This window comes from Lathamus discolor, chromosome 1 (assembly GCF_037157495.1).
Source record: "Lathamus discolor isolate bLatDis1 chromosome 1, bLatDis1.hap1, whole genome shotgun sequence".
Classification (NCBI taxonomy): domain Eukaryota; kingdom Metazoa; phylum Chordata; class Aves; order Psittaciformes; family Psittacidae; genus Lathamus; species Lathamus discolor.
Window position 1 is genome coordinate 83,519,791 of NC_088884.1, and position 16,552 is coordinate 83,536,342.

At 36.3% G+C, this 16,552-nt stretch overlaps 1 protein-coding gene across 12 annotated transcripts in view; it reads left to right on the forward strand.

The window, feature by feature from the left end:
* Positions 1–16,552, forward strand: part of PLEKHA5 (pleckstrin homology domain containing A5) — a 153,956-nt gene that overhangs the window by 84,480 nt on the left and 52,924 nt on the right. For 9 of the 12 annotated variants that reach the window (XM_065683472.1, XM_065683524.1, XM_065683429.1 and 6 more), the window contains 4 exons: positions 5,466–5,549; positions 6,536–6,656; positions 10,430–10,534; positions 13,758–13,830. In XM_065683472.1, the coding sequence (XP_065539544.1) occupies positions 5,466–5,549; positions 6,536–6,656; positions 10,430–10,534; positions 13,758–13,830 (383 nt within the window). Of the gene's footprint in view, positions 1–5,465; positions 5,551–6,535; positions 6,657–10,429; positions 10,535–13,757; positions 13,831–16,552 lie in introns of those variants that run through there. The other 3 variants (XR_010613590.1, XR_010613589.1, XR_010613593.1) reach the window with 3 other exon arrangements.

Below are 16,552 nucleotides of genomic sequence, written 5' to 3' on the forward strand. Positions count from 1 at the left end.
TGAGGAATGACATAGAATCATAGAAGCAAACTAAAGCTGTCCCAGACTTGTCTAACATTTGTCTCCAGTTGAACCTTATTTAAATATCAGTGCAAAAATTTAGCATTAATGTAGAGAGGATGACTTTATTGCTTTGGTAATTTTGGTAGTCTTACCTTCTCTGTGATCTTTTAAGGTATTTTGTCATGAAGCAGGTATTATAAATGCATAAAACTGCTTTTTGTAAGAAAGCTCTCCATGCATTCAGAGTATATTTATGATATATAGGGATTGCATGTTGGCATAAGAGAGATTAAATTGTCAGACTAAATCTGATCTAAGACGTAGAATAAATGTTAGGAGTCAAGATACTTGGTGTAGCATTCTTCCGAAATGTGTCCTTCAGTGTTCACTTTGAAAGGAACAGTCTTTCTAAATTAAAGATTCAGAGGCCTGTTGAAAGTTGTATCCTGGTTTATGATTTTGTTTGTGTTTTTTCAGTGAAGTAGAACTCAGCCTTTACTTTGATGGTGTTGAGAATGAGCAAATGAGAAGGCCTTAGCATTTAGGAACACATAAATAAAGTCTACAAAGAAAGGGCATGAAAGAAGCTTTGAAGTGGCATCTAGTTTTAATTTTGGTGGGAGAAAACCAGATGTTTCTTTGGGAGTTCTGGCCCAGCTCATTTTTTTTGAGAGGACAGGGAATTCGGCCAAATTATACAATGGAGAGACCCCAAACCAACTGTCCCCACCCTGTACTTTGATCTTTCTTGCCACTTCTGAGTGAACTGCTCTGTTCAGAGGAAAGATGGTCTAACCCTCAATTTTTCATCGTGTGCATCCTCCTGTATGACTTGAATACTCATCTCTCTTTTTTCCCATTCCAATTGAGTATTCCCTATGCAAAAAACCCCTGTACTGTTAAAGATGATAGTAGTTTTAAAATGTCAAAACTGGACAGAATTTTGAATTTCCTGGTTTTGCAGTGGTGTATGTGTTAGAACAGAACATTGTTACACAGCATTTTTGGGTCAGCAATCTTGTAAAACACAAGATAGAACAAAACCAAACAAACAATCCTGTTTGTGTAGGACTTCCATCAGCAAGTACTGCTCGTGGAATTATGCATTCTGTTGCTACTTACAAATAGAATAATAGACTTGAATGATATATTTAAGGCCTTTTTTTATTAGTCTTTGGATCACATTTGGCCATCAAAAAGATTGCTGTTGACTGTATGTTTAGTGAGTAGATTAAAACTACACTGTAAGGTTTTTTTGAACATGTCTAGAAAATAAAACAATACTGCCTTCTGAAGAGATGAAAGAGTCTCAAGGGGTGGAAAGGAAAAGGAGAGTAGATAAGAAGGGAAATAACATGAGTTAGATTCAAGGTTGCCGTCAGCTTCTGACCTGAGCAAGATAAATCCTTTTGCTCTGAGGGCTTGTCCATGTGCCAAAGCTAAGCTACCTGCTAAATGATGCCAAAGCTCACAGTGTTCAGATTAAAGGTATGGGAAGAAGTTTAAAAATTCTGGAGAAAAGAGGTCAAGTTAAATTGGTGCTGTTAAATTTGTATCTTCTTGTCTTGCACTGAGTTAGCCAAAAATGTATCTTGGTCTGTTAAGGCTTTTGTGTTCTGGGGGGTTTATTTATTTAATGTTGGCTTGTTTTGTGTTGGCTTTGATCCTTTTATGGCAGGTGATTGTCCCAGGCCACTGCTGGGATCAGGAATGGGTTATTATCTTGATACATGCAAGAACTAGGCTTTATTTTGCATTGAAATGCTTATCTCTCATCTTAGTCACCTGTGTTGATTTCTGGTGCACAACACATCCCAGTAGCAAATATTAATAAGGAATAGTTTGTGCCATATGCTGAGTCTAGAGAGTATGCTCATTAATACTAGTAAAATACAGAGGGATTTTTTTCCATCTTTGACTCTAGTATTTAGCATGGTATATTAATACCACTTTAACTATGGATGCTAAAATAATAAGGGTCAGTTATATCCTTCAGTGTATGTGCAACACTGTGTTTGCATGTATTGTTACCCTGTGTTCACAAAACATGTTGACATTAAAAATTGGACAGAAAAGGGAGTGTTGTTTCCATATAGCTCCTGGAGGCTGTATCTCTGCATAACAAAAAAGTTAACACACTGGCTTCCAGCTGCGTGTGTCAGTGTGAATCACTCCTTACCACATAACAGAAGTACAGACACATAAATATGCAGAGCTGAACCTCTGAACTACGTACTATAAAACTGAAATTAGAGTTCTCAGTTTAAAAGTTTTATTTCCCTTGAGATTTATTGATATGTATTATTATAGTGAACAACTGTCTAAATCGCATATTGAAGATGGCAAATACCTTCATTTTAATGAAACTCTCAGTTGTCTTCAAGATCAAGGTTAAAACAAATGCTTTAACCTACTGTTACGTGGGAGGGTTATGACAATAATTACCAAGTTAGTCTACACCTTACACAGTTATTTGGAGATGTCTTGTCAAAATATCAGCTAAATTAATGCCAGAAATGCAATAGTTCAGATGAGTAATGAAAGTTTTCAAATGGAAGTATGTAAAATGTGTTCATAACAGCTAGACATACTTACAGTTGTCATGCTTAGTTGTGCAAGCTGAATTTCACTTCACTTGGGTGATTTCACTTGTGTCTAAGCTGGAGAGGAAGAAAAGGTTGTTGTTCTTTTGCCTTGCCTTTTTAGAAGGAAGTGTCCCTCAATTGCTAGAAAGCAAGTATTGTATATCCCACAGGAGAATGTTTCATGTCTACAGTAGTTTTTTTGCATTTTTAATATAATGTTGGCTACCCCTTTACACATTTCAACACCAATGTGAGTAGTAAGGAAAACTGTGTTTTGTCCAAAAATGTTTTTATATTTTTGGAATACTGACTTGATATATGAGTCAAGCCTGAAACAAAATATTCTTGAACAGGTTTGTGTCAGTGCTTCCTTTCCTTTCATCTCTCTCTTCTTTTCTTCCCCCTTCCTGCTTTCCCTCCTGTTTTTGATATGACCTCTCCTTTACATTCTTTGAGTGTGGCCTCTTCCTGTGTCAGTGTGAGCTAGGGGCACTCATATAAAGCATGGGATGTGCTACCTTTGTAGCTGTCCTGAGTATTGGTTGTCCTTGAGCAGAAGTCCTGATCCATTTATTTCTATATTTCTGGATGTCAGCTGGTAGCCAGTTGTCAAGGTTTCATGTGATTAAGATGGCAGTGTTTTGGAAGAGCTTGTGGAATGCCAGCTCATGTCCATAATTTTAATTTGTTTAATTTGTTTGTCTTCTTTTATTTTTTTCTTTCTTTCTTTCTTTTTTTTTTTTTTTTTTTTAGGTTGGTTGGTTGGTTGTTTGGTTTGATGTGAGAGTTTCTGAAATGTCAGAACAAAAGGAAAGGTTTTGGGAAGTGAAGAAAAAGAGGAATTACAAAAACCCCTGGGAGCTTCCTCAGAAATATTTTGAATCTTAATTCTCTTCAATCTGGGCCATTTTCATTTGAAAGGCATTGTAGGACCATGGCAACTAGGGATGGCATAGACAAACTTGGGTCATCTCTTTTCTATCCCCTCATTCTAAAGGATGCATTTCTGGAGCAGGAAGCTTCTTTAGAAGCTAAACTTAGAATTATGCTGAATTTAGTGTGAAGATAAAATAGCTGCGATTGCTAGCTCATTAGTTAAGCTCCATAACACATCTGGCCATTTAGGTATTAAGAAGATTTTAAAATCCCAGTAAAGAAATTGCAAAGAATTGGGCTATCTTTCTAATTTTGCGCTTTAGGTTTATGCATATTTATCCAACTATCCATTGACCATAAAGGTAGCATGAATATTCTATTAAGCTTTTGCTTAGAGGTAGCTTTTAATTAGTAATGCTCCCTAGTTGCAAAGTGTTATGATCCAAAGGAGTTTTCAAAAAACTTGGGGAATGTTAAGATGGTCTTGTTAAGTCTAGGTTGTTTCAAGCAGGAAGAGTAGAGAACATAACATGTACGAGATGAGCTGTGCTTCATATTTCTGAAAGCTAAGATGGTTGAATGCATTGGCAATAAAAGAAGTACGTGTTAAGGATAAAGTGCTATTCAAAGTTTTTATTGTTCTGCACCTTTTCTGCTATCTTCCAACTAAAGCACTTTTTTTCTTTTTCAATTTATTTTCTGTCCAAGAATATTTTTCAAGGCTGAACTTATGATAAGACATAGTATTATGTAAGATAACTTACATGAAGAAGATTATCATCACATATTCTTTGCAAAAGTAAATACTATCAAGTGGAATTATTTTGTGATTTACAGTGCTGATTTCCAAGACTGATGGTTTTGTATTGTATACATTTTGCTTATAAATGTTACTGAAAGTGTTAAAAACAGAAGAGGTGAGTTTGTTTTGAAGCATGTGAGTGTTATCCAAATAACACATCTATGTCTAATTTCTGCTTGTATACTTTTTAATCACTGAACCAGGTTTAAATTATGTCAGTGCACCTTTCCTGCTCTCTCTCCTACATTTTGGGGCCAGAGAGTTCAGTGGGGGTTGCTGCAGTTTGGGCATCCCTTGCCTCTTACAGTTGTATAGTCTTGCTGCTGTACCAGCTTGGAGCATAACTGGCACTAGGACCCTGCCACTTCCTTGGAGGCAGCAGGTAGAAAAACCCCAGGCTGCAGCAGGTACATGTTATAGCTGTCAGCTGATTGACATATCTGGTAGGCTGTAAAAGCAATTCCTCCCCTTCTCTTTCTTCCCCTCTAGGGCTTAAGTCAAACATTTCCTTCTTGAGTGGTAGCAGCTGATAGTTGTTGAATTTGGGCAATTTCTTCCAAAATGTGTGAGCTGCTGTGATGTAGAAACACCTGCAGCTCAGGGGAATGAGATACTGCAAAGTGAGTGGTTTGTGCTGATGAGGGTGAAGCCCTCCAGCAGTAGGCTCCCTGCCACTTGAAGGTACTCCCAAAATCACTACAGGGGAGTAGCGTTCTGAATTAGAAAGTCACCGTCAGAACTGTGATTGTGATGCATCACTCTTGTTCCAATCAATCAATATTGTTAGTGGTATTTTATCCCTACAAAGCAGTTGTTTGTCTTACGTTTATATTGCTCCTGTCTATCTGAAATCCTGTTTATGAATATATAGACATGTAGCTGAAGTGAATTATAGGTGGTCATATATGAACTAGTAACACTCTTACTGCTCTAGTTTTTTAATTCAGAACCATTACCAACATAGTGCCAATGTTTTCTATCGCTCCAGAGTATTGATGAAGATTCTTTACTACTTGTTATCACCCTTTTTTATTAGTTTACATATATATATATGCATTTGTGTGTGTACACCTGCATTCTTATATGCCATAATGAAATACTCATGAATGTTTTCACTCTGCTGATATAATTATGTCCTGAATTTATATACTTGAATTAGAAAATATTGCCTAACAATTTTTCTTATCTCTCTTCCACAGTCATAATGAACGAAAAGTAACCTGCAAACATCCAGTAACAGGACAGCCATCACAGGACAACTGTATTTTTGTTGTGAATGAACAGTAAGTAACATCTGTTTCAGTCTATAAAATAGGTGGTTTAAAACTTACTAATATTGAAGTAAGATTCAGTAATTGATAATTGCAGTATTTCTTTTTTCAAATCAGATTAGCATGTATGAAGTTTTACTTGTTTAAATTATTTCAGAGTAATTGTTTTAAATTATTTCAGAGTATTATTAAATATTTCATACAAATTTTTAAGATAAAAAGCACAGCCCAAATGAGTTGTATGGTAGAAATGCGCCATACTCATGCAGTGTGAATTGCCACTTATCACTTTACTTATTCTTTAGTGTTAGCAAATGACATATTTTATATAATAATCCAATAAACTTTCAAAAAGGAATATATTTTTAATCAGATAGGGACATTCATGTGCCTTTATTGTGTTTTGCCTGATAGTGTCTCCTCAATTGGTTATTTTCTTGGCTAGTTGAGACACTTTTTGAATCTCTGGGTAATAACTCAGTTTTGTTATCTTTGCATTAGTTTTGTAGAATACACAATAATATGAGAAGGTATGCATAGAAGTTATACCTGACCTCAGTATTTTATATATGGCTGGGTACTGGGTGTCCTGCTCACCACCATTGCTGCAACATGTTACGTGGTGGCTAGAGTGAAAACCATCAGAAATGCAATATGTGAAATTCCACAAACGTGCATCTTCTCACTGAAGTGGGACAAAGCCATATGGGGGCTTTGGAGAGCATTTCTTCCCATTTCTGTCTCATGCTCATACCTGTCTTCTTCCCTCCTACCAACACCTAACACTAATAGAGAAATGCTATTTTAAAACATCTTAAAAATCATTTATAATAGATTTAAGTTTAAAATGCAGTGCAGGTAACTTTACAATGAAGTGTGAATTGCTTTTAAATTGGAAAAGTAGGACACATATTGTGTTAGGCTACGTCTAGGGGTGCTTTTTAATAGCATTCTGCACACACAGAATGTTCTAGTGCTATTACATATTCTATTTTCAGGACTGCTGCTGCAATGACATCTGAAGAAAAGAAGGAGCGACCAATAAGCATGATATGCGAAGCAACTAACTATAATGTGACATCAGATTATGCTGCTCATCCAATGAGCCCTTTGGGCAGAGTAAGTATTTATGTCCAAATTAAAATAAAATTATTCAGTTGTATCACAAGGTACTAGACAGTATAGACTATATATTAGTATTCCACTACAAAAAGCGAAACAAAGCATGTATCTTTTCCAGGGCACTTGGCTTGTTTCATGTTTAATTTGGAAACCAAAGTGTCTGAAACACATTATAACTGAAACTGTAATTTTTATCAGGTATTACAGCTCTTATGACTTGCATGCACTTACACTGTTCACAGAATCTGACCCTTCTATTCTGTGTGAACTGCAAAATGTTGAGTGACTGATCAGACATCTGGGTAAGCATTGTTACAGAAATTGCTTAGTCACAAACAGTTGACTAGATCTCCAGGTAAAAGGGAGAGAATTATAATTGTATGTAAGAAGTAATTACAAGAGAGGTGGAAGGTGACTCTGTGGTAAAATGGAATGGCAGATGACATGATTTGCTGTCATTGGACCGGAAGTTGAAGTCTTGGCTTCCCAGGAAAATTCTTGGGAAAAGTCTTGGAGATTCCTAGGTCACCTAGGTGAGAGAGTGGCTACATGGTGCTGAGTTACCAGCTGGGGTTAAACCAAGACAGCATCTTGCATTTTAGTCTTATCTAATATAAGTCCAGTTTGCTCTACTATGCAAACCAAAGCACAATAAGAGTGAATGACTGAGAGGTTTGCTTCAAGAGCAACCTTCTGGTCCAAGCTAAAATGCTGAGGCAGAAATCCACTCAGATCATGGAAAATTGCAACCATCTTGTAGGCGCTGAAATTGCCTATGAAATCCAGAAGGCAGCATCACAGTTGGTTTGTGGTTTGGAAGATAATGTAAGCCTTGAAGACTGGAAATATATTTTTAAACAGAAGTTAAAAGTAACAAAGATTTCGATTTCCATTCTTTGAGTTCACATGCAGAAAATTTCCTTATCAGAAATGTTCTCAACCCGTGTTTTTCAAGTATGCAGTAAGTTTAGTGTTGATTACTTAACTTCTGTGCTAGTTTTGAAACTGGGGAGGAAAGACCACATAAATTCTGTGACATCTACCAGCTAAGCAGAGAGAAAAGTAGCTTGCAGAGTGATGAATTGTGCAGCCCCAGGTACTGACTGGTGTGTTGCCCAGAGTTCAGAACCCTGCTGGTGTTTGTTTTCTTCAGGTTTGGGAAAGAGTGAATGTCACTGGAAGTTTCAGACTTCTTTCTCAGCACTGGAACTGTACAGGGTCCCTCCCATAAGGTCTAGTTTTGGAGGCTTCACAGCTGCCAGGACTATTTCTCAGAACAGGTCAGATGATCTCAGATGTGACTATGAGTTTGTCAGCTCTGTTATCTTCTGTACCTTCCAGCAAGTGGTTAGAAGTTGGACCCTTCACTCACTAGCCACTTTTTGCCTTCTCCAGAAGCTGAAGCTGTGCAATATGGCCTACATGTTTAGAGCTATGGGGTAAAAAGTAGTTGAACCCTTCAATTCTTATGTTTTATCCTTTTTCCTGTGTCCTTCCTGTGATGTATTAGATACGTGTGTGAGAAAACATGGGATGGCCAAGGACCCCAAACATAACAAGAGGAGGATGTGATGCAGAAAGTTTTAAGAACTCATAATTAGTTCATATATACAACTCTGATATTTCAGTATCCTAAAATACCTCATTGTCTCAAGGCCTAGAATTTGTTGGGAGCAGTTACTCTCTTTATGCAGTGTGTGGTAAAATAATCATGAGTCATCTAAAGTATTTTTTGTATTAAGTAAAATTAGAAAGCACTTGTGATGCTGTGTTTAATTAAAGGAAGTTTGTATTCACAGTTCATAAGATGTAATCCATTAAAACTTTGCTGTGACCTCAGAGAAATTGGACTCAATATGGTTCATTATCAGACCTACTTAAGAGATATCTATCTAAATTAGCTGAATTTTGTTAGTAGACTTGACAGTAGTAGTGCTTATGGTTGGTTGTGGTTTCAGAAGCATCCTTAATGCATTAGCCATTTTACAAGTATAGAATGTCTGGAACATCCTTGAGAGGTTTTGAGCTTTTACTTCCTAATATTAGAATGGGTTTGAATGTTATAAATTATTTCTGATTAAAGTCCTGGCACAGCTTTTGTGTGATATGCCAATATAGTAGCCATACAGGTTAACTGAGATAGATGTAGTTGACATTATAATGTGCTGTGGATTGTTAAAGGTTCTCCGTATATTCCTTTTGTACAGCTGGATGACATCATTCTCCTGGCTTGTTATGAACCTTCTTCCATTTAGTACTGGTAGAATTTTTCAGATGAAATGTGGAAGATTTTTACTTTTATTTTTAATTAGATTTCAGTTGTGTGCTCTGTCTTGCTTTCCAAACAGAGCTGAGTCAAATTTCTGTATCTCCAAGGGAAATTAAAAGCACTGTATTTTTTATATTCCCTCACAATTTTTTTCACCAAAGAAATATGAAACGACCTTGTTTCATTGTGGTGTAGACTTAAGGCAAATGCACATAGGTCTTGTAAAGTTACTTTGTTTTGGCTAAGCTGTGTTGTATTTTTCAGTTAATGGCATTGTTGACAAAAGCTGCACATCATTTTAAATTACAGTTTTCAGTTTATGATTTTTAACTTACTGTGGAATTGTCTCTGAAGCATGTATAAAACCCAACTCATTTCTGTGATGCGTTGAGAGGATTCCCATAGAGAAAGCCCATACCCTAATTTGCAACAAAAAATTAGTGTTTGTTTAGCCTTCCTCCTTCAGGAACTTTGCATAACCTTATGATTAGTCCCAGTAGCAGAGGTAACAAAGCTGAAGCAGAGGATTATGTTGTCTCAAATCAATTTGGAGCAGAGCCATGAACACAGCTTAAAAAATTTATTTGAACTTTATTTTTGCAGAGTGGGATACTTTGCTGTATCACATCGCATGGTCTCTGAGGCATGAATTCTTAAAGGATTTAAAACACAAGTAAACACAAGTTGAGCTCAGTTCGTTGCAGAACAAACTTCATAAATGTAGGCCGAAAAGAATGAAGTGTGAATTGACAAAGTGCTGCATGTTTCTTTATGCCTCTTCCTATTTCTTTTGGTTACTCAAGTAGAAGGATGATAAAATCTAAAATGAGTTATTTATCCTACTTCTCTGGATTACCTGTGTTCATTACATAGTTGTAAGATTGTTAAAGGTATAAGCAACAGCAAATACGCGTTTCAGGGCAAAAGTTTCAAAGCAGGCCTTAGTGCAAGCAGGTAAAATAATATACAAACCAGCCAAGAGATCACAGAATGAAGGGCTTTTGAGAGGGAAGAAATAATAAGAAAAAATACAGTATTTGTTAGGAAAGAGGGAGTTGTATCTTGTTGAAATCTGAGCAAGTTTTCATGTATTACACTGGTGTAGAAAGCAGCAAAGAGTAAAATTTTCTTGCCCAAGTGATATAGTTTTTTATAATTAATTATAGTTCTGTTAGTTTTACTTCTCTTTCTACAGCTTGGTAGGCTTTCTTCCTACCTTATAAGAAGGTCAGCTACCTATTTGGTTCATTTTTCTTGTTAAGAAAATCTTAAAGTACTTGTCTTGGGATTTGTCTTTAAATTTTCTGCATAGGAAAAATAAAGAAATGCTGAATCCAGCAGAACCATCATAACAATTATTTATCTAAAAATGGAATACAGTTTGTATTCTGCAATCCCCCAGAGGAACATGTATAAGCAAAAGAACTTAAAAGAAAATGTGCTGTGATTTTTCAACAGATGTTGATGTAATGTTTTCTTTAACCTGTTCAATTCAATTTAGACATCACGATCTTCAAAGAAGGTTCATAATTTCGGAAAGCGATCAAACTCAATAAAGAGAAATCCTAATGCACCAGTTGTCAGACGTGGCTGGCTCTACAAACAGGTACTCTTCCCTTCTTCATCTCCCTCCCCTCCCCCTCCAACCCCCCTTAGTTTTTCCGGTAAGGTGTATACTGTAAAAAAGACAATCATTTGCATAAAATGCCATGATAGCAATACCAGAGTGAAGCTATATTGTGAGAAACTGATACGTGGTATTTTAATTAGCTCCTTGCTGGATAACATCTTGTACAAATCAGTAAGGGCATCAGACAAGTGCAGAGCATAAATATATTACATATACATATTTCTCTCTGAAATACAGAAAAGGCTTGAAAAATCTTTGTAGACATTGGTAGTAAAGAGCTAAATTAATTTCAGTCATGCTGAGATGATGGGACAAGGATGTATGGTCCAGCTTTTTTTTTTTTTTTTTTTTTTTTAATTCCAAAGTTTCTTTTGTTAGGTTATATTTGTTAATTTTATTTTTAAAGTAAAAATTTTCAGTAAGAAATGGGAAATCAAGCAATTTTTTTTTTGCATATGAAAAGTGAGAGGAATGGCTATTTTGCTAACTCGAAGATAACAGTCCTAAAATTGGATATTACTTTAGGTTTTTCCTGTTGCATGTAAACTCACCTGAAGTATGTGCTTTTTAGTATTTAGTGACAGTGTACCTAGTCTGCTGTAGATTTACTATTCTGCAATACTAAACCATTTGTGCTTTCTTGCTCTGCAGGAGATCAGAGTAGAATAGTTTGATCAGAAACCTGAACAACAAAACTGATTAGGCCATATTGGGAATGTATTTTATAAATCCACCAAGAACCCTGTAAGAACTTGTATTTTAAACTCAGCTGAGGCGAATGTGTATGTGTAATTTTGAATCTGCAGTGCCATTTACTGTGCCTCCTCTGATAGACTGATAGGACTTAAGTGGCTTTCTGCTGTTGATAAATCACTTTTTAAAAAATACTATCAAATAAAATGATCTAGTAGTGTCTGGTTAGTAGATTTTTCCATGTTTAGATACTCAATGGGTAGGGTTGGGAGGGATCTTAAGATAATTTAATTCTAACCCCCCTGCCGTGGGATGCCTCACACTAGGCCATGTCATCCAAGGCTCTGTCCAGCCTGGCCTTGAACTCTGCCAGGGATGGAGCATTTACCACTTCTTTGGGCAACATGTTCCAGTGCCTCATCACCCTCACAGTAAAGAACTTCTTCCTTAAGTAATGTTTTATGAATGTTTTAATTAAATGAAATTAATTAATTAATTAAATAAAACAACTTGATTGAAATATGAAGCCTGAATTACAGCACAAATGGTTGCCCACATGAATATCTGTGTTATGTTATCTTTGCTTACCACTTATCAGTAAGTTGGATTCATTATATTCTAGCTTTTCATTCTGAGGTCCTTTAAAGTGAGTTTTATGTGTCTGAAAAGATGTTTTAGTACCTGAACTAACTTGGAATCCTCTAAAGACTGTCTGGTTTGTGTCTTGTTTCATGTCAAAACACGGTTATTCAGCATACAAAGTAGTACAGATTGTACTTTGTGTTTATATTACCATTTGTACATTTGTATTATTTTGCTAACAAAGAAAGAATAGCTATATTTTAAGATGTTAGAATCACAGATTTATGATCATCTAGCCCAATCTTCCCTGCTCAAGCAGGTTCAGCTAGAGCAGGTTGTCCAGGACTGCCTCCAGCCAGGTTTTGAATATCCTCATGTATGGAACCTACACCACCTCTCTGGACAGAGAGCAGCAAGTTTTGTTTGACTCAGGGTGTGCTGGCTCATTGCATGTAAGACTATTCTTCTGTCATTTTTTCTGCTAATTTTCAAGTCTAGAGTCACCTCTTCTTTTTGTTTGAAAGATATTTACTCTGAACGTACTGTTACCATATTATGACATAATCACAATCAAGTAGAAACAATTAATAGTAAATCCATTGGTACAGAAAGTATGTACTTTAAAGTAGGAAAGAATTTAAAATATAAGAACTGCACAATCGGTTCATGTATGCCTCTGCAATGTCTGAAGAAGGCTGAAAGATCATTCTTAGCATGTCTCACTTCTTCCAGAATTGTATGTGGACATGTAGAAAACCAGTGTTTCTGAGTTACAGGATAAATGTGACATTGAATAACAGCCTCTTCGGAAAGTCTGTCTGAGGATTTGTGATAACCCTTTATACTGAACAAGTCTGAGTATTTTCACGTTTCAACAGTTGTACTTTGGGCCAGGAGTTCTGCGTCCTAATCCGCTGCTGAGTCAGTGACCTTGTCAGTGATGTGAGGAGGGCGGTCTCCCCTCCTTGTGTCTGCCTTTCCAGCTGTGAAATAAGAGCTGACTGCTATGGGCAGCACTTCCAGACTTCATTAGTGTTTGCTAAACCACTTTGAGGTCCTCAGAAGGAAGGTGCTATAAAGTGTTCAATTATTCTGTTTATGAAAATGTTTGTAAAGTTTTTGAACTTTTTCTGAATAATATTTCCTAGCAAATGCTTGCTTTACCCTTTCTTCCACCTTCAGCTCGTTCCCCCACCCCAGAAAGAGCAGAAATATGAAGGTAAAAATTACGCTGACTTTTCTCAAACAAAAAAAAAGGAAAAAAAAAACCCAAGTGAAACAGCTCCCAAACCCACCCCACAGTTTTCATTATAGAATCCCTTTTCTTGGTTATCTCAAAACCTGTTTACTACAGGAGTATTGATAATTCACACATACTTTTTTTCTCGGAACAGATTAACATATTTATTAAAGCTGATTCTACTAGGATGTGCACACTGCAATGCGCTGGCTTATTTACACTGCAGTAGTGGTGGCAGTCTTTCATTCTGGGGTGTACTATATAAATTGGTTATAAGCATAAAAGAAAATGAAATTGCTTTAGGAATAAACTTTCTTTGGGAAAGAAATTTGCTGTAGATATATGAGTGGTAGTAGATGAAGTTCAGCAGTTTCTTCATTAAACGAAGGAGGAGGTACCCCTAATATTACCTTGCTTTTTTTACTTTTTAAAAGAAAGTATACTTTTTGTGTAGATAATGGCCTCTTATTTATTCTTGAATCATGTTAACTTCAGGCTTCCTGGGTTTTCTTCTTTGTTTGCAGTGTCAAGTCTGTGATGAGAAGTCAAATATATTTTAAGTATCATAGCCAAGAAAATTTAACTACTAGCACACCACCATAACTATGCAGTACCTCGTTTACTTTATGAACTATTACTCTTAACATTCTGAAAGTTCTTACATGATCACTTTGATTAATACAGGATAGTACTGGAATGAAGTTGTGGAAGAAACGGTGGTTTGTGCTCTCAGATCTGTGTCTCTTCTATTACAGAGGTAAGTTCCACTTAGGAGAGCTTTGTTTGCTAATTTTATTGGAACAAGATTGCACTCAAATATAAGAAATAAGAAGCTACTACTTAACTTAATGGATTAAAGTAGTTGTATAGCTGTCAATAGCCAGGCCTGCTACTTTTATCTTTTCTTTTTTCCCTCCTCCTTCTTTCTTAATTGCCAGCTTCACATAATTGCTGCCTGCCTGTCAGGTATGCTCAAAGGGCAAACACATTCACAGCCACCTCTTTCATTAGATTCTGGATTGTAGTTTTCTTGCTGCTTCTGTTGCTAGGAACTAGATACGCTGGGTTAAATCTGATTTTTCATACAAATTAAGTAACTGAAATGGGGATAGGAAAGGGATAGTGCAGGGGAGCTGAAACTCTGCCTCTGGAATGATAAAGAGGGTGGATATGCCTGTTGAGAATCTAATCAGTGTTCATGAATGCTTATAAAGTGAAATGTTGTGAAATTCCGTTAAGTGTAGAACTCTGCTGCACTTGGAACAAAGGAATCCATTAGTACCCTTATGTAGCTACATCAGACTTATTTTACAAGGGAAAAATTAGCTGCTTATAATTCTAGTCTGGAGATTTGTATGTTAGAAAACTGCAGTGCTTCTGAGGGGATAAACATATGGGATTTGTGCATCTGGAAACATACCCAATCCTGAAATAAGGTGTACAATCGTAACAGTTTAAAGGAGACTAAGAGTGAAAAGGATGGTAGCGCATGGCAAAATAGAGGAAAATAAACAGTTAAGGCCATCTGCAGCAGGTTTAGAGAGTAAGGGTAAGAAAGGGTTTAAGATGCGACTGGAATTTGTAGAAATGGTGGTGATGCTGAAAGCAGTGACTGATGTATTTAAAATGCTATTCCATTAAAGTTCAGCATGATTTAAATCAGGTCACAAATCGGGTCACAAAACATGTTTCAGTTAACAAATTCTGAATTATTGAAATATAATCATTAAGCTTTGTTTCTTTACCCCAAGAAGTATATGTAGTTGGATAAACCACTGCTGAGTCAAAATTAGGCCATAATTTCAGTCATGGAGGCATTGATTGTGATAGTTACACTGCGTTTAGCTAAGTGGTCATTATATACTTTGCCCTTTCTTACAGGGCTTTCTTAAATGAAACAAGGCTTCAGGCTCTTTCTCCCAAAGGTTCTAAAGAAAGCGCTGCTTTGTAGCTGCCTTGAGAACACATTAAATTTATTTGAAGCACTGCACATGAAGATCTCAAAACAAAAAAGCAATAAGCAAAACCAACTCCAAACAGCTCTTTAATCTTACTTTTTAATTTCTACATGTTAGTATGCCGAATAAGCTGAAATACAAGCAGAATAGTCTAAATTGTTTACACGATACACTTAGCTTTGAGCTGTCACTCACTTGGAACCAGTTAAAGCTGATAAAGTGTAATTAAACATGATAGTGATAGTCTTGAAATTATTAGAAATCGCTAGTAAAATATAAAAAACCACCCTTGCACTCTAGGCCCTGTGGTTTATATTTTTGTTGATTCTGTCCCAGATACTGAAAAACTGGGAAGTGGGGAGCCATGCACTTACTCCCAGGTCACAAACAGTGTCTCTGGTTGAACGAATGTTGTTGTTGGGGTTTAGGGGATTTGTTTTTATTGGTTTATATTGGTGTTTATTTGGTTTCGTTTTGTTAGTAAATCTTAATGAGCATTTACAGTTGTGTTACAGTGTTAGCAGCTTAAATCTAATTTGTGGATGAAATTAAAATTAGTTCATTGTATTTTTTCAGAGGTTAGAGAATACTCTTTTCTGTTTTATGGAGGGATAAAAGACTGCCCACTTTCATATTGGAAGGTTACTGTTACAATAAATAGAAGATCTTAGAGCTGGACAGAAGATCTGCTATTTTCCCCTTGTATTATTTAGACACAGCATACAAGTAAAGATGGGTATGGGGCAGTGTAATGTGTAGATAAAAGCTAGTCTGATTTGGAACAGATTTATAAAATCTGGAAATGGAATGTAGCAGTATGTCTATAACAAAGACCTAAGTCCTCCAGACATGCAGCTGTTCAGTGGTACAAAAATGCTTAATGCTTTTATATGGCACAGTGGGTGTGACTACTCAGTAATAAATCAAAGTATAATCTAGTAGAAGAGGGGAAATTTTCCCCAAACCAGCAATACAAGTAAAGTAAACCCCAACGTTTGCCATGTGTTCTCAGGCAAGGGAAGAGGGGCAGATTTTTTTTGTGTGTGGCTAGTAAGGAGTAAATATTTGAGAGGGGAGGTGGGATGGTTTCAGGCAAAAATGAGTACAGTTGAGTACCTGAAAGTAAATCCACTCCTTTTTCTACCTTGTAATCGGGATAATTCTGTGCTCAGTTCTCCACATAAATGACTATTCCAGAAAGCATAATTTTTACATCTAACATGTTATGTAACGCTAAAATGGCTGAGCAGGCTTTCCCCATGTGAATAACTTAAAGTTGGGTCTTTTCAGAATTTAGTGAGTAAATGAGAACTGAGAAAAGATTTTTAAAGCTGTGTATATAAGAGGTAGTTCTTTTATACTGTTATATGTATTTTAGTTGTGGCAGTATTAATTTTCCATGCTTCAAACTTTGGTATATCTGTGTTTTCATCTTAATTTCATAGATATATAGTTTGTAGGCAATGTCTTCAAATGAGAGAAGTGTTAAGGGGGGCAGTGATACTGGTTGTAAATAGAAGT